Here is an 18,939-nt window from a genome sequence, read left to right on the forward strand (position 1 = left end):
TATTTTCTGGACTTCCCTGGAGGCTCAAATGGTAAAGAATCTGCCTGCAGTACAGGAGACGGGGGTTCAATCTGTGGGTCAGGAAGATCCCCTGGAGAAAGGAATGGCTACCCACTCCGGTATTCTTGCCTGGAGAATCCCATGGAAAGAGGAGTCTGGCAGGCTGCAGTTCATGGGATTACAGAGTTGGACATGACTGAGAGACTAACACTTTCATTTTCATTATCTTGTAAAGTCTTCTCATTGAATGGGAAAATGATTTGTCTATATTCAGCTTTAATAGTCAAAATGTGAACTTTGGAGAACATGAAATACAAAGAGAAATCAAGTTCATTATATAAACATAGGGTATTCAAATATTTATTTTACTATAGGGAGTGTAATCAAGAAAATAATTGAATATTCATCTACCAGATTAAATAACAATTTAGGAAGGAATGTTTCATAGTTTACCCAAAATAAAACAGTGCATCAGATACATTTTTAGATTTTATTATCTTTAATGAACCGTTTAACATTTTTACAAATCATCAGATTTTTAACAATTTCCAGCAGTAAATATAGTAGTGATGGCATAAATACACTGAAATGTGAGATTCCTCTGAGGAGAGAATACAAAAGATAGAAACACCTGGAAACGGAGGGCAAAATGTCAATTCTAGTTCTGAGACGGAAATTAACATAGTTAAATTCTTTACAACTCTAGTACACGGAGAAATGAGTAACTCATTCCCTATAAATGAATACGTAACTTTGAGCTTCACCTTCCTGGAAGTTTTGAGGGACATCATTTGACCCAAAGATCCCCAAAACTTTATACTATGTATTGATACCAGAGGATTCAAACATACAGAAAGTGATCTGAAAATGATTGCCAAAGCAAAGAAGTGCTTTTATTCCTCAATATTTGTGACCTTCGTGGTATACTGTGTATTATAAAAGGGCGTAATCCCTATACAATTGCATAAATGTCATACAAATGGATTTTACAAATTCAATATCATATGTATTCAAAAATACATATAGCTGTGCTTTAGTAAATGAATCCATCAGTTCCTTGAGGGATAATTTTGCTTTTAAGTTATATCCAAAGTATATACAAAGGATCCACAAATGTTAACAATTTGTGACTAAAATTCTCAAGGTTTTCATTTGCAAAAAACTGTGGTGGTTTTCAATTTAAAAATTTTAAGAAAGTTGTGAATATTGCCGGTTTATTATCACTTGGGTTAAGAAAAAGTAGATGGCTTCAGCTCTTTAACAGGAAATTTGTGAACTACTCACAAATGAGAAGTTACACATTTTGGATCATTAGAAAAAGATGAATTACCTATACTTCCCAATTGAGAACAGAATGTGCAGTGTATAAAAAAATAAGATTTTATTCTGAAACCAACAAAAGTATTTCTAGAAAAGCCCTTGGGGATACATCTTCTCATTTCCTTTACACAAGAATGAGTAAGTGGCATACCTTAATGGCATACCCTTATATCAAAGTGTGTATTCCATTACCAAGATGAGAGATTGAACATTTTTTAAGGGTGGGAAAAATATACACTTAAAATGTCAAAGTCAGTACATTACTATATAGTTTCTAACTTCATTCCAACATAATGTTATCAATATAAACTAGACTGAAAAAAGAATTAAATACACAAAGAGATGTTACTGGCATGCAAAATTCATTGTTCCAACGTGAAACACTAGGTCTATATTTATAATAAAAACTGCACATCTGTTTAATTTGGCTAACAGAAAGAAAATGCACATTTAAGAAAGATGTTATCATATCCTTCTAATAAAGCAAGTCTATATCAAAGGCACTTCAGCAGAGCACTAACTCCTTAACCTTTTCCAAATCATTTTCATTTATGTCACCTTAAATACATCTTTCTGTGTAAAACCAGTAAGAAACTGCCTCTAATTTTGGACCTTATCACCCCCTCCCTCAAAAAAGTAAATGTAGTAAATTAACCAAAACATTTCTCTCTTCTATGGATTGGGGTAGAATATAGCAAACTTTTACCTAGATCTTTAAATTCTTTGGGTTAATACAGAAAGGAATGTTATCTGACAGGTTCTATGCTTCAGAAATGGTTACAGGGAAAACCTGGCTGAAGTCTACTGCCTTGGGGGAAAAGCTGTTGTCTTTTGTTGTCTATCTATCTACAGTTTGACTGAAGCTAATGTGGTTAATTTTAGTTCTTACCAACTTGTTTATGTGCCTTGGGTCTCTATGTTGCTCCCATCTTAATTACTAGTGCATGAGAAATAAAGCAATTTAGTTTCATTCCCTGCCCCCGCCCCGCCCCAAGGAAAAGGGTAAGCTGCTTCAGACATTTGCCTTTATGGAAATTTTAAGAAAAATGAGATGAGTTGATTTTAATTAACAAAATTTCATTTTTAGGACATGAATGATAATTCAGAGTTGAAAGCACTTAAAATTTAAAAACAGTTCTTGAATGTGTTCACACTAATTCTCTGCTATGATGGAAAGAATATATTACTTCCAAATCTGGAAAAAAAATGTTATATAACTTAAAAGCATTTACGTGATTTAATAAAAATCTTTTACTTTTCCTGTGAAATTGAAACTGTTGTTCCCAAACATTTTTAGAATGTCAGCAACAAAAAAATCTGGATGTATACCTGGGATCCTGAAGGTATTCTTGAATCTCAAGAGAAATGGCATGTTTTTTCTGCTTGACATTTCAGAAAAAATTGAAACGTTTATTTCCTTTAGCTCCACATATTTTAAGTTTGGATGTTTATAAGAAACTTTCAATTCATTGATTTTTAAAAATCAAGTTTAATAGTTTAAGTGACTTTTTTTGAATAGAAGAAATATCTGAAAAGTAATTTCAGTCTATATGTATCAGTGAGCCTTAAAGATTGGGGAGTGGGAGGAATGACTTATTTTTTTAAAGACTGGTAAAAAATTTTCTTGACAGCTAAGCTCACTTCCCCTTTTGGTAATGGGGAAGGGGGCAAGGCAAGAAATTTTTAAGTAAAAATTCAGTATCAGAACATTCATTTCTCAGATTTCTAGATAAACTAACATCTTTTTATTCTGTGAAGTTTTATCCAAAAACAACCAAAGAGCTGGCATTTCCCTCTCTAACAACCAAGTAGCTTCTTGCCCATCTTAGGTGAGTATGGAATTTACTTTTGGGTTGATACAATATACATGCTGTTTAAAATGAAAGAAAATGTGGTTTGGCCTTTGAACTCGAGAATAACATCAATCCAGAACATTTATCCAGTTATTTTCAAGTATATGCAGTGGAGAATATAATAGTAACATTTCACAAGAGTAATACAGTTTCATTTCTAAATGTTTCACAGGGGTAGTTAAAGCAAAAGCAGTATTTTTGAACTTTAGCAACTTTAGAAGCACACTTTTCACTGTTATTCTTCAGAGTCAGGGCTCAACTTGATGACTGAGCAACAATTTCAGGTACTATTTTACATTTTGAACCCTCAGATACTTCAAATTCATCACCCAAAAATAAATAAAAAGCATAGGCCAGAAAAAAGCATTTCTTGGTAGCCTTCTCACTACTGAATTACCAGTTTACTATTTACTCTGCTTGAGACATGTCCAGGGACCATGAGATTGCTCAGTCTCAGCTTCTTCAGAAGTTCACACAGCAATTTACAATAAAAAGCAAGAATAAACAGCACGAGACAACAGAGACACAACCACTCTTGGTGTTAATTTATGGGAATCAGTGGGCGTTCCTCTCGCTTCTTCCAGATGTTAGTTTTGCTATCTCTCTTGGCTAGTGGTGGTGGTCTGCCCCTTTTTTTAGTGGGGGATATATTGGCTTCAAAATCTTCAGCGGTGCTTTTTCTTCCTGGGGACTCTTCCCCAGGGTGCTCCATGATGGCTCCACTCCCTCCATCTAGGATGTGCCTTAAAGCTGGGTCCTCTGGAGAGCAGACAGTGGTTCCACTCTCACTACTGCTCAGGTCTAAGTCTTCTAAGTAAAGGATCTTAGGCTGATGCATGCTTTTGATGAACGTTTTCTCCCTCTCCAGTTTTCTACTGGAGTGGTGCTCATTCATGTCCACCCCAGAGTCCAGACTCGTGTCATTGCTCTGGGCTCTCTTGCCCTTTTTCAGGTCTATGAAGGAGTGCCTCACCTGTGCGACCGGCTTTCCATCAAGAGACACAAACCAGGCTCTGGGGTGGGGGGAGGGCTTTCCTTTGGACAGTTCTAGGAGGGTCTGTTCTGAAATTCCTTGAAGCTCCGATGAAAACGGAGTCATTACAACAGCTTCATTTAGTGTTCCAGGAACAGAAACAGATTCCAGGAGGCTGTTTGAATACCGACTCCAATCTGAAGTTTGGGATGGCAAACTCTGTTGACCTTCCAGTGGGAAGTTCTCTTCCCTGGCATCTGGGGGCTGGGCATGAGAATGCATTGGCATTTTTGGTAATGTCTGTGTAAAGTTCTCTCTATTTACTGGTTCCATCAGTTGGCCATAGACTAACTGTCCCTTTCTTGGCAGAGTAGCTGACTTAGCAGGATGCAACTGCTCTGGAGTGGGGAAGAGGTCAGATGTCTGAAGGATGGCTATGGGCTGGCTGTAGATGTGCATGATCTGCTCTGGAACGTGGGGATGCCCATATGCCTCTTCATTACCTGTGAGGTACCTCTTTTCCTCTTGCGTATCACCTAGAGACGAAGACATATTGTTGTTAACATGTTTAAGTTGTTTGGACCCCACATTGGGCTCCAAAGACTGTGCTGGGTTTCTGGAGTAATTATTTTGATTGACTGACAGAAACGAAACATCTTCATTGTAGATTTTTAAATTGTCCCGAGTTTTCACCATGGAAACTCTTTCTTCTGCTTCCACCTTGGATGATTCCTTTTTCTGAGGGCTGTACGAGGAGCTTTTGGCATTGAATAACTGTGATTTGTCCTCGGTTTTTAATGCAACTTTGACTGAACTGATGTGATTTATGTGAGTTGTTGAAGTTGTCTGGTCTCTCTTGAGGACCTCAAGTTTAGTGGTATTTCTTTCTCTTTTCTGTGGAGTACCACACTTATCCCTAGAGTAGAAGAGAAGGCAAAAAAAAAAAAAAAATTTTTTTTTCAAACTTATCTAGAAGGTTTCATTAAAAAAAAAAAAATCTCATGTTTATTATATATATAAAATGCTACTGTTAGAATATATCTTTTTTATTTTAATCTATATTTTAAATATCAAACCACTGCTTTCTACAAACTTTGTAACACACAGAATTTACATGACACTAATATCAGTTTGTGTTCGCACACATTACTATTGTTCTTACCTGCAATAACAAAGAAGTACAGCAAAAAATCCAATGACAATGACTATTGTTCCTCCTAATATGGCTGTAAGAAATACTGTGTGGTAGGCAGTTATGTCCTTTGAATCTCCATTCATACCTGACCCTAAATAGTTCAAAATAACAAAGAGAAAATATATTACTTTAGGTCAGACTTTCAACTGTGTCCTATCCTGGGTGAGGCAGATTAAAGATGTGTACACAGGTCTATTAATTTGTCCCCCTCCCATGGCAGGCTTCTCTGTGGATGGAAAATATTTTCCCTACCCCCGTTAGATTTAATCAGTTGACTTGCTGTGCCCAGTGAGATATGAGCACCTTAAATGAGACTGTATAAACTGCCTGTCCTCTGCTAAGGTCTTCTACTAAGTGAAAAGTATATCCTAAAGTTTTGCTATTCTTTTAACCTAGGTTCTGGAATGAGAAAAAATCTTAAAACTGAACCAAGTCAAGCCCAACAGTCACAAAATGAAAGCAACAAATAGAGAGCAGGCTTATTTGTTACTGATGCTGAATGTTATAGAAAATGATACCAAGATGCTAAAGTCCTGCTGTTACAGAACTTAAAATATGTGACACTGGCTTCCAAGTCAAGCAGTAAGGAAACTGTTGCAAGAGGTAGTAAAAATAGTGACCGAAATTATGTGGTAGCAAAATGTGTGCTGGAACAAAAATATTTCTAAAGAGAGCTTTGTGCAAAGAGGTTTTGAGATAGAATATAGTGAGCGTTGATATTAGCTGTATTCAATTTAAAAAGAAAATTTAAAGATAAAAAGAATCCTTTAAAATTCTTTAAAAAGAATTTGCTAAAGTAAACAGGGATGAAAAGACCAATGAGAATGCAAAAATTAGGGGGCCTGAAGAATCAAGTTGTAACTCCTTGACAGGACTCTAGAATAACATGGCGCCATGATCCCCATAAGCTAAGCCCAGCAGAAGACGGTGACCCATTATTCTTCTTTATGAGAACACATATATACAATGTTGTGGTAATTACTTTGTTGTGTTTGTACAGTTGCTAAGTCATGTCTGACTCTTTTGCAACCCCATGGACTGTAGCCCACCAGGCTCCTCTGTCCATGGGATATTCCAGGCAAGAATACTTGAGCGAGTTGCCATTTCCTTCTCCAGAGGATCTTCCTAACCCCGGGATCAAACCTGCATCTCCTCCATTGCCAGGCAGATTGTTTACCATGGAGCCACCAAGGAAGCCCCTGGAATTAGCTTAACTGCAGTAAAAGCAGACTAAGCATGGGGATGATCAGTGGAGGTTCTGAATATCCTGCATGAAAGTAGACGTAACTTACCTTGAGGTAATGTTTCAACATCACTAGGACTTAATTTTGCTCAGAAATGTATACAAGTCTACTGATCAGTATCAACTGGATTCTAATGTGTGTTGGGGGTGATGAGACACCTGATTTTCCGCTCATCTCAACCATAAGAAAAAGTCCAGCATGAGGCTTTCAACTTCACCAAGGACACTGGAAAGACTAAGGACACATAAAGACTTAGATCCTTTAACTTTTACATCATCTAAGTTGACCAAAGTGTAGTGACATTAAAGGATTTGGAGAAGCAGTGTTTTGTTTATGCATTCAGACTTCGAAGCCAGAGTGCCTGAACTGGAATCCTGGCTTCACCCTTTCTGTGTGGTGTTGGGCAAGCTTCATTCACTTATGTCTCAGTGCACAGCTGTCATACCTGTTACAATGATTAAATAAAATATTGAGAACAGTGTTTAGCACATGATAAGCACTCAGCAAGTGTTGGCTATATAATACCACTGTTGTTAAATGAAATGTCAAGGTTATAGAAGAACGGGCACTCTAGTACTGAATACTCTTTTAACTGGTAACTGAAAATAAAATGTTTATCATATTGAGTAGGCAAGCAAGCACAGCATCGCACAATATGAAATTTCTTCAAAGAAAAAAGATAAGAGTAACAACTCTATCTGTAGATTACTATTTACGATCCAGAGCTGCAACAGAGTAGTTAGACTATAACTGGGTGAAATTCAAGTTCTTCTCCAAAGAATATCTGAATATACGTTTTCACAATTGAGTAATGTAAGCAATTTTCACTCCACAGAATTCCAACAGAACTCACCTTTGGAATTAAGAGGCTGACATTGTTACATCTGTCCCAGATCTTACGTGTATGACAACAGCAGAAAAGCATACAACTGCATGTGTGTGTGTGTTAGTGTGTATGCACGTGCCCAAGAGAGGTCAGAAAGTTAGAAAATTATATAAATTTTCATTCTGATATTTGAAAATTAATGGTACTTGTTTAATTCTATACTCAGCTACCTACTTACCTATAATAATATGTGAAAAACTAATTGATTTTAATTTTTTGCACTTAATATTTTTTCTAGAAATTGGTTTAAGATTTATTTTAAAAACATATTTAGTAATATTATTAACCAAATTATAGCTTCAGCACACCAGACACTAACCAGCCCATCACAAAACCAGTTTGATTTTACAGTAATATTTGCATCCTAAACTGTTTAGGGACATGAGTGATCCTCATATCCAACTCCTGCAATTTAGAAAAAGGAAAACTAATACTCAGATGGGTAAGTACCTATTTCAAGTTCACCCTGTTAATTACTGTCAGAGCCAGAACTACAATCAAATTAATGTTACCCATATTTTTCATATGGACCTTTCAAAAGCATAACTAGAAATTATCTTAATAATCCTACATTTCTGTTAGTACTCTGATTCACACAAAATTGTTCCCAACATAAAAGCCAAAATAAAACTTCTATTTTAGAAAATTACTTCAGCTCTTATAATTCAGTCATCTTGCATAAATGGTATATTTTTAGTGGAAACCACATTTCTCTGTAAAACTCAAGTGCTCCTGTGGTTATTTTTATCAGAAATGAAATAACTTGGATTTAGTTGAGTTGAAGTATTAAATATTAATTGTTCTTTTTCATCAATATTTTATAGTTGCAAATTTAGAATACAATAAGATCAGACAGCTGGCAAGACTGCATGATATTTTGCACCATAAACAACAAAAGCAATCACCCTCTGTTTTCTAGATAAATATAAACTCATAAGCACTACATTGAAATAAAAACAGAACATTCCTCATGATTATAATGGTTAATAGCTCATATTTCTTCTACTCAAATACTCTATTTTAGCTTCATTTTTGAAATAAAGTCTTGTTACCTTGCATGGTTTAAAAATGGAAGGTTGTCAAATGTAAAATAAAAATAAACTACATAAAAAGTTTCAAAAAACTCAAAGCTTTCAAATAGGCAGCCATAACAAAGTTAGCTGATACACTGCTACTGAGAAATGGATGTAAAATGTTATCCGTAACCTGGATCAGGGCATGTACAAGGACTATTCCTGAACAGCATGAAATAGCCAGGTTGCAGCTGCCTTTCAGCTGGAAGCCAAGACACTAGCTAAACCAAAAGAATTACTTCTGACCCAATTAAAGATGAAGGAGGGACATATGCATTCAGCTTTTACACTTTCCCTAAACTTTACAAAAAGGACACTGAAAGTTTTGCTCTGTCTTGTTTTTATAAATATACATGTCCACAGGTTAAAGGAGAATGAGATCAAAGACAGGAGCAACAAGATGCTGACAGCTGGAGAGTTGACTTAGCAGAGTGTGCAGCAGGGAAAACCAAGAAGCAACTCAACTCATACCAGTGAACACCCAGGAGACCTAATGAGTGGTTGCCGGCCCACGGTGCAGCCAGGCTACATGACAGCTGGTTAGAGTATTTCTTTTTTTAAGATGACTTAATGGATGAGATATGCAATGTTTGAGAATTTTGAGACTTTTACACAACTCAAGATGTAGGTTTTCTAAGTACAAAGTATATAGATAGACTGATACCATGTTAATTTGATACCAGTTAAATCCAGGAAAAATGAAACACTTATTTCTCCTAGAATATGAATAAGACCATTTCTAGCACACAGCTCTTGGTTTTTGCCCACCTTCTGTTCACATGTCAGGCCAATCTTCATTTGGGCCATCACCTGTCTTATCCTATGAACACTGGGGACACTATTATTCAACAGTCCCTCGTCCCCACCACACCCCCACCAAGGAAAATGCTCATGATCTAAGTCTGCAAATTCTTCATCCCTAGAAAGATCAGGAACAGTGTGAGGAAAAGACTGCAAAGGGTTAGGTTCCGCTATCTTGAAGCAGCAATCTTCCAAAGACAGTGGAGCAGGTCTGCTAACTGGGTCCTCTAGGATTCCTGCCTTTTACAGTCTGCTTTTTCAGCCTTCCCTAGGATCCTGCAAACTCCTGATATCCTACTACATATTTCTAATTATCCAAACTCTGCTCCTGTTGTTTGCAATCAAAAGCTCTTAACTGATCTGGGTAGAATTCATTCATAAAAAGCAAACTAAGAAAATTCTTCATTTGAATAAACTTTGTACTTCAGATTCATCAGGTATTACAGCTGTAAAGGACCCTAGAGTTCATGGAACTTAATCTTTCCCTATATATCTGGAAAATATAGATATTTTCTATATTTTACTATAGTAAATATAGTAAAATATAGATATTTTCTAATTTTACTATAGTAAAATAAAGCTGAGATCAAGAGACTAGGAGCTTTTTCCAGTGTAATACAGTAAGTAGCAATGCTTACAATAAAATGGGAAACTAATATCAGTTTCAGCATGACTATTGGATTTTTTTAAGTTTATATTTTGTTTCATTTTTACCATACCTCTAGTTCCTGGAAGTGGAGCTGCTATCCAGTAGCCCAAATGTGGTGCATCATATGTCCAAATTAAATGACTGTTATATTCCTTGACCATTCCCTGGCCATGATTTACCCACGCACCTAAAAAGGAAGGCAAAAAAAAGTACTAATCAGTTACCTTATATATCTTGAATGCTAATAGGAGTTTGCTGATAGTCATGTACAGAATACTTTGTAGGATATTTTCAAAGATGAAAACTGTGACAATATATTTTCATGGGATAATATATATCATAATATATTAAATAGAATAATTTATGACCAAAGAATATACAATCAATATAAATAAACTTTATATAATATATAAAATCAATATAAATTTTATATAAATATAAAAAGGGTATTTATTTAAGAGTTGGAGAAGGCAATGGCACCCCACTCCAGTACTTTTGCCTGGAAAATCCCATGGGCAGAGGAGCCTGGTGGGCTGCAGTCCATGGGGTCGCTAAGAGTCGGGCATGACTGAGCGACTTCACTTTCACGCATTGGAGAAGGAAATGGCAACCCACTCCAGTGTTCTTGCCTGGAGAATCCCAGGGACAGAGGAGCCTGGTGGGCTGCCGTCTGTGGGGTTGCACAGAGTCGGACACGACTGAAGTGACTTAGCAGCAACTTAGGGAAATCATACTCTCCAAATAATGTCTAAATTGTGTATGTTGAGATATGTCTTAGTAAGAATGTAATTAAATCCAAATTTATCAACAGATGGTTGTTACCTGCTCTGGGGTTCTCATTAAATGCTTATAGTATGTGTTTTATGACCTTATTAATATTTTTATTAAATGGTGTTTTGTTCTAGTACTGCTGGCATGGTTCTTTTAGAACTAAACGTCTTTTAAAAAGTGCTATTCTGATTCATTTAAATATCAACCACAGAAAAAAGAATTCAGTAAAACCAGTATCTTTTATGAAGTCCAGCATTACAAAGCTTGTTTATAAGTTTGGTCTATGTATTTGGTTTACTGATTCATTGTAATGATGTATATAGATGAAATTATGGGAGTGAGTCAACCTGCTTTTTGAATAGTCACGTTAAACTTAAGCAGTACATGTGATGAATCAATTCAAAAATTCTGCCACTGGAAGGTACATGAGAAACACAGGCTTTTTTCAGGAGAAACAATCAGAAAGCAGAACTCAAAGCAGATATTCTTCTTTAAAGTGCCTTGAAACAATTCTCTCATTCAACAAGTCAGGGGATTGAGGCCAGAATAAGTCAGTGACTTGTTCAACATCATGTTGCTGGTAAATGGACAGAATCCAGGTCTTACAGCTTTTAATCCAGTGTTTTACAGTACCATACCACTGTGACACTGCGACTTATAATAGGAAATTTATATATACGGTCTTGAATCCCCAGTCCTGGCACAGAGCGCCTAAAACTTTGTAATTCCCTATGTGATAAGATCCATAAAGGTGGAAACAGTGTCTTTTCTTGTTGACAACAAGCTAATTTCAACCATGTCTGAGTTTATGTTAATGAGGTGAATTTTGGAAAGTCCCAGTGGATGGGGGCTGGTTGCCAGGGGAACCAACTGCATGTACCTTTCATCCCCACCCCCACACAACCCTCTAGAGAAGGGAGAGGGGCTGGACCTTGAATTCAATTGTCAGTGTTCAAAGATTTAATCAAGCATGCCTACATACTGTGGCCTCCACAAAAGCCCCTGAACTGCAGGGTTCAGAGAGCAGAGCTGGTGAACACGTGGAGGCGCTAGGAAGGTGATGCGCCCAGAGGAGAGAGCACTGTGGCTCCAAACCCCTTGCCCTGTGCATCTCTTTCATCTGGCTATTACCAAACTGTATCCTTCTACAGAAGACCGATGACCTAGTTAGTAACCTGTCTTCCTGTGAGCTATTCTAGCAAGTTACCAAACTTGAGGAGAGGGTCACTGAAGCTTCCAACTTATAGCCAATCGCAGCAGGAGCATGGCTGATAAGCTGGACTTGCAGTTGGCCTCTTGAGTTGCAGGTTGTGAGCTTGCCTTTAACCTGCGGGATCTGACACTAACTCCAGGTAGATAGGATCTCAGTAAGTTTACTTCAGTTGCTCAGCTGTGTCCGACTCTTTGCAACCCCATGGACTGCAGTACGCCAGGCCTCCCTGTCCATCACCAACTCCCGGAGTTTACTCAAACTCATGTCCATTGAGTCAGTTATGCCATCCAACCATCTCATCCTCTGTCGTCCCCTTCTCTTCCCACCTTCAATCTTGCCCAGCATCAGGGTCTTTTCAAATGAGTCAGTTCTTCACATCAGGTGGCCAAAGTATTGGAGTTTCACCTTCAGCATCAGTCCTTCCAATGAATATTCAGGACTGATTTCCTTTAGGATGGACTGGTTGGATCTCCTTGCAGTTCAAGAGACTTCTTCAACACCACAGTTCAAAAGCATCAATTCTTTGGCACTCAGCTTTCTTTACATCCATACATGACTACTGGAAAAACCATAGCTTTGACTAGACGGACCACTGAAGGAAATTTTAGGACACTTAGCTCATGTTGGAGGGTACAAGAAAAATACCCTCACATTTGGTGACCAGAAGTGAAACTTCTGAGTGCAGAATAGAGTTGAAAGAAGAGTTTGTCGCTTACAACTACCTTTGTTACTTACATAATTTCCAGTCTTTTAAAAATAACATATCTGTTTTTATCTTCTGTAGTGAACATGTTTGTGCCTCACTACGTACCTTTTCAGTTACAATGAAACCTCAATTCCAAATCTCTTTGAGAATACACTGCTCCCTCTTCTTAGTCCACATGATTAGTTTAGGGCTCCAGTCCCAGCTCCAACACATGACTTAAGCCTAAATAAATCTATGAAATCTATTTGCAGGCCACAGACATTTGTTCTGAGAATAGGCATGCAAACCTCCTTCTAGAAATGCACGGACTCCAAGGGCTTGTGTACTAGCTATAGGAAAAGAATTTCTCTACCTTCTGGACTTTAACCTGGGTAGTATAAAGTGAGAGCGCCTACGGCCTTCCTGCTACTCCAAAGGAAAATCCTATTTCAGAAAGGTTATTAACAGAGGAAACAGATGAGAAAGAAATCAAGCCCTACAAATCAGTCTAGTCTGTGCATCGTGACTTAATCCAACACAGCTCTACCCCGGGGCTTTTCAGTTGTGGGGGACTGATCATCTTTTTTTGTTTTTTGATCAGGACTCCACTTTATTTACATGGAAAAACAAAACCAAGAGAAGCAGAAGAGAAAAATGCATCCAGTTGCTATTTAGGAGGCTAATCTCAGGAAACAAAATTGGTACCGAAGTGTTTTTTTGGAAAATAATCACTTTCTACCTTTATACACACACACACACACACACATACACACAGAATACAATGTTATTTATTTTCATGAAATTTGCATACATTTATTAATTGCTTTATCCAGGCTTTTAGATATAAGTTTATACTGCCTATGAATCCACCTGCAATGCAGGAGACCCCAGTTTGCTTCATGGGTCGGGAAGATACCCTGGAGAAGGGGCAGGCTCAGTATTCTTGGGCTTCGCTGGTGGCTCAGATGGTTAAAAATCCACCTGCAATAAGGGAGACCTGGGTATGATCCCTGGTGTGGGGACCATCCCCTGGTGGAGGGCATGGAAACCTACTCCAATATTCTTGCCAGGAGAATCCCCATGGACAGAGGAGCCTGGCATGTTACAGAACGTGGGGTCACAAAGAATTGGACACAACTGAGCAACTAAGCATTAGCACTATCATAGCAAAAACCCATAAGAACCTCAAAATATAAAACATGGGAATGTGAGTAAATAATGCTATTTTAAAATAATAGTGATATCATTTTCCCTACAATTTTATTATACTAATCAAAGTGGGGCCACTTTTGGTCACTGATAAAGTGCTTAAAATTATAATATTACTGATTTAGTGCTCTACTAAAGATAAAACATTCATATATAAATATTAATGTTTAAATAATAAGGAATATTAAAATTTAATATTCTATGTAAAATAGAAATTTGTCAATTGTACCTTAATAAAGCTGAAAATTTTTAATAACAATAGAAACCTATTTTTAAGGTAAACCTGCAAATATTCAAAAAATTCCAAATATTCAGAACTTTTTCCCATAGTTCACATACCTGTGTTCATATCAAATGTCCAGGCAGGTACGTGATCGCCTGCACTTACATCATTTGTATGTAGAAGAGGAAGAGAAATTTGAATAGAGCCATCCACCTTTAATTCTTTTCCTCCAGAATATATTTTCACACATATTGCAGCAAGAGGAGTTAATTCAATGCTTTCAAAACCTAAAAACAGAAGACAGTTCATTAAAATATGTAAAGCACAAACTGTTAACAACAAATATTAACAATAAACTAATATTGGCCTAAAATATCTAGTTCCTCTATTTCAACCAGAGCTATCCAGTGTAATACCAAATAGATACTAGATTCTATTCGAAGATTTTTAAACTATAAAATATATCGTAAGTAAATGCTATACTTATGTAACACTGAGACATCATGTTATGAGCCTAATGATCTAATTCTCTCAGACTCCTCTGATTTAATGTCACTGGAATCTAAAAGTCAATATTTTTTTGTTTTTAACTTGTATTTTACATTGGAGTATAGTTGGTTAAAAATGCTGTGAGAGTTTCAGGTGTACAGCAAAGTGATTCAGTTATACATATACATGTATCTATTCATTTTCTAATTCTTTTCCCATTAGGTTGTTATCTAATACTGAGCAGGGATCCCTGTGCTATCCAGTAGGGCCTTTGTTGGTTATCTATTTCAATAATTTGATGTTTTTAAAAACCTACAAAACCATCAGGAAGGCTGCCTCTCTGAGGAGACATTTGAGCAGTGGCCAAATGACAGGTGCCATCCATGCAGAGACCTCAGAGAAGAGCCTTCCAGGCAGAGGAAACCAGGGCAAATCCCCCAAATCAGAAGTGATCTTGGCATGTGTAAGAAGGCAGATGAGAGCGCAGAGGGAGATGGAACCAGCATGAGGCCACGGAAAGGAATTCTAATTATCGCTGCCACCGAACCTGGGAATGTATCTCCAGTTATCAGACAGGGCAACCACTGGGCTTATTGGAGATTTTCTGTTAAATGTAACAGATTTAACCTTTGTAAACATCCTAAAATTCTATCCATAAGATAAGCAAAATAGTGCCATACATATTCTGTAGACTAGTTGCACTGGTAAGTAATGTACTATAAAAAGTACTATGTGAGTAATTATAATATCTCATATCAAACTGTAAAACCAGCTGGCTTTCTTAACTCCACCCCTCGGGTCTGTGAAGTCAGTGGCTTCACATACTGAATGCGTCTGAAACTGATGAGGTCAACACCCTATCATTTGGGATAAGGCCAACTAAAAGAAAAGGAAAAAAGAGTCTGAAAGACAATGAGGAGACTTTAAAAAAGCATCTTCATATTCACAGAACTCTAGAACTGTGCAATCAGTATATTAGCCATGAGCAACATATGGCAATTTCAATTTAAATGAAATTATCAATTTAGTTCCTCAGTGCACTGGTTATATTTCAAGAGCTCAACTGCCACCTGTGGTTAACTGCTACCATATTGGGCAGGACAGAACATTTTCATTTGACACCATGGCTCTAGGACTTTTCAAATGTTAGCAGCTTCAGGACCATTGAAACGTCTAATGAACAATCTCAAAAGCAGGTGGTAGAGAAATGATGAAGAGCAGAACATATTATAACTTCCTCCCACTGAATCTAATGAGTCTTGTTCATAAAAACCCTCCAGGGCAACATGAGCTTCATTTGTGATAGTGTATATTGGCTACCATGCTTGCAATGCTTTTATTTGGAGCATCCTATAACTTATACCTGGAAAACTTTGGCAGGTGTCTTAGATTGGCTTCCTCAAGAAGCAGACCCTGAAATAACACTTTGGAAGGAAGGAAGCACCCACCACTGAGGGAATGGAGGAGTAATACAGAAGAAGGAAGGAAGCCAACACACGATGTGTTAATGAAGAGGTGTGTACACTTTACGTACTCTTTTCTGTCACTGCTTGAGAGCCTGCCTCTTGTGAGGGCTCAGTCTACTTCCTGGGCCAGGGAATGCCCTTATGCAGAGTCACAGATACATGCAGTAGGAAATATTTAGGCTTGTAACAGAAGAGAGGGTCATCTGCCTGGGGTATCAATAACATCAGCTACAGCAGGTAGAAAAAATGCCTATCTAACCATAACACATATTTGCTTATTACTCTTATTTCTGACTAGCCCCCAAATGATATGGACCGAAAATTTGACTCACGTGAAACCTAAAAATTACAGATTGTCTGAGGTGATTTTAAAAACTGTGGAGTTTCTTACTGGCAACAAGTGGCAGAAATGGTGGAACAAGTGTGGATGTACAGAGGAAAGATACAGCTTTTACTGTATCTTTCATAAGTAAAGATCATTCATAAGTAAATTGTTAAATAAAATGTAAAATCCCATCACCTCCTTAACTTAGGTCATGACAACCTTATATATTACAACTGTTGAATCTGAAAAATATATTTTTTCAATATTTACCCATTTACTCAAAGTATTTCAAATATTTCAAAATTTCCAATTACTCACTCCAATCTACAAATTTTTTTGTTTCCAACAATTATTGACACTTCTGATCAATTTGAGAATGACTGGTCAAATCATATGTCTAAACTTCTTAATCAAATTTCCACTTTTAAATGCATTTTTTTAATTTGCAAAATTTTACAGTAAACATTACTATTTTCTATAGTTTGTTTACCTCTTTTGAATAAAAATACCCTGTAAATTAAATTCCCCATTAACTTGTAATTTATGCATAAGGTTCTGATATAATCTCTTTCATAATATACTAGAATAAAGGACTGCCTATAAACACTTTAATAACTGTGTTTATGTTTCAAAAGTGATGTCTCCTCCAAAGTGTAAATTAATATCAAACATCTAAATAAATAGAATTTGAATATGTAATGTTTTTATAAAAAGATTATATAAAAATTAGGAAATACCTGACTTATTGAGAGTAATGCCAGTTGTATACAGAAAATTATCCACTTTCAAAAACTGTTGTAGAACTGTAAGGTAGCCTGTAACATTGCTAATATGATGGTTGTTGGGTAGTTTAATTAAGGCTTTTGAAAACTGAACACTTGGTTGAGATTTGGCATCTGGAAAAAGAAAACCTCATTAGCAAATAAAACAAATGCACAGTAAGCACAGCACTACTGGTCAGGACATGTTACTCTATGTGAACCAGTTATTTCTAAAACATTACTAACATCTTATTATAATGATTATTTTATATTCAGATCTGAATAAACAAGAAATGCCCCTTTCTTTAACTCAAAGTCCTGCACACAATATGCCAGCAAATTTGGAAAACTCAGCAGTGGCCACAGGACCGAAAAAGGTCAGCTTTCATTCCAATCCCAAAGAACGGCAATGCCAAAGAAGGTTCAAACTACCACACAATTGCATATCTCTCACACAATAGCAAAGTAGTGCTCAAAATTCTCCAGGCCAGGCTTCAACAGTACATGAACTGTGAACTTCCAGATGTTCAAGCTGTATTTAGAAAAGGCAGAGGAATCAGAGATCAAATTGCCAACATCCACTGGATCATCGAAAAAGCAAGAGAGTTCTAGAAAAACATATACTTCTGCTTTACTGACTATGCCAAAGCCTTTGACTATGTGGATCACAAACTGTGGAAAATTCTTCAAGAGATGGGAATACCAGACCACCTGACCTGCCCCCTGAGAAATCTGTATGCAGGTCAGGAAGCAATAGTTAGAACTAGACATGAAACAACAGACTGGTTGCAAATTGGGAAAGAAGAACGTCAAGGCTGTATATTGTCACCCTGTTTATTTAACTTATATACAGAGTACATCATGAGAAACATTGGGCTGGATGAAGCACAAGCTGGTATGAAGATTGCTGGGAGAAATATCAATAACCTCAAATATGCAGATGACACCATCCTTATGGCAGAAAGTGAAGAAGAACTAAAGAGCCTCTTGATGAAAGTGAAAGAGGAGAGTGAAAAAGTTGGCTTAACACTCAACATTCAGAAAACTAAGAGCATGGCATCTGGTCCCATCACTTTATGGCAAATAGATGGGGAAACAGTGGAAACAGTGGGAGACTTTATTTTTGGGGGCTCCAAAAGCACTGCAGATGGTTACTGAAGCCATGAAATTAAGACCCTTGCTCCTTGGAAGAAAAGTTATGACCAACCTAGATAGCATATTAAAAAGCAGAGACATAATTTTGCCAATAAACGTCCTTCTATTCAAAGCTATGGTTTTTCCAGTAGTCATGTATGGATGTGAGAGTTGGACTATAAAGAAAGCTGAACACTGAACAATTGATGCTTTGAAACTGTGTTGTTGGAGAAGACTCTTGAGAGTCCCTTGGGCTGCAAGGAAATCAAACCAGTCCATCCTAAAGGAAATCAGTCCTGAATATTCATTGGAAGGACTGATGCTGAAGCTGAAACTCCAATACTCTGGCCACCTGATGTGAAGAACTGACTCATTGAAAAGACCCTGATGTTGGGAAAGATTGAAGATGGGAGGAGAAGGAGATGACAAAGGATGAGATGGTTGGATGGCATCACCGATTGGATAGACATGAGTTTAAGTAAGCTCCGGAAGTTGGTGATGGACAGGGAAGCCTGGCATGCTGCAGTCCATGAGCAGAGTTGGACACGACTGAGCAACTGAACTGAACTTAGATCACACAAGGCACATTTAGGCTAGAGCCTGCTTGAGCTTGATTCATCTGCCCAGAATTTCTTCACCTTTGAGTTTCACTCTGGGGAACCACACGTT

The 18,939-nt window shown here is 37.2% G+C and overlaps 1 protein-coding gene across 1 annotated transcript in view; it reads right to left on the minus strand.

Moving 5' to 3' along the window:
• Positions 1–476: 476 nt before the first annotated feature.
• Positions 477–18,939, minus strand: part of FAM171B (family with sequence similarity 171 member B) — an 80,072-nt gene continuing 61,609 nt past the window's right edge. Inside the window, 5 exon segments of the mRNA NM_001206755.1 lie at positions 477–5,062; positions 5,309–5,432; positions 10,065–10,181; positions 14,212–14,382; positions 17,113–17,271. Coding sequence (NP_001193684.1) covers positions 3,715–5,062; positions 5,309–5,432; positions 10,065–10,181; positions 14,212–14,382; positions 17,113–17,271 — 1,919 coding nt within the window. The 3' untranslated portion in view covers positions 477–3,714.

The sequence above is a fragment of the Bos taurus genome, chromosome 2 (assembly GCF_002263795.3).
Source record: "Bos taurus isolate L1 Dominette 01449 registration number 42190680 breed Hereford chromosome 2, ARS-UCD2.0, whole genome shotgun sequence".
Taxonomy (NCBI): domain Eukaryota; kingdom Metazoa; phylum Chordata; class Mammalia; order Artiodactyla; family Bovidae; genus Bos; species Bos taurus.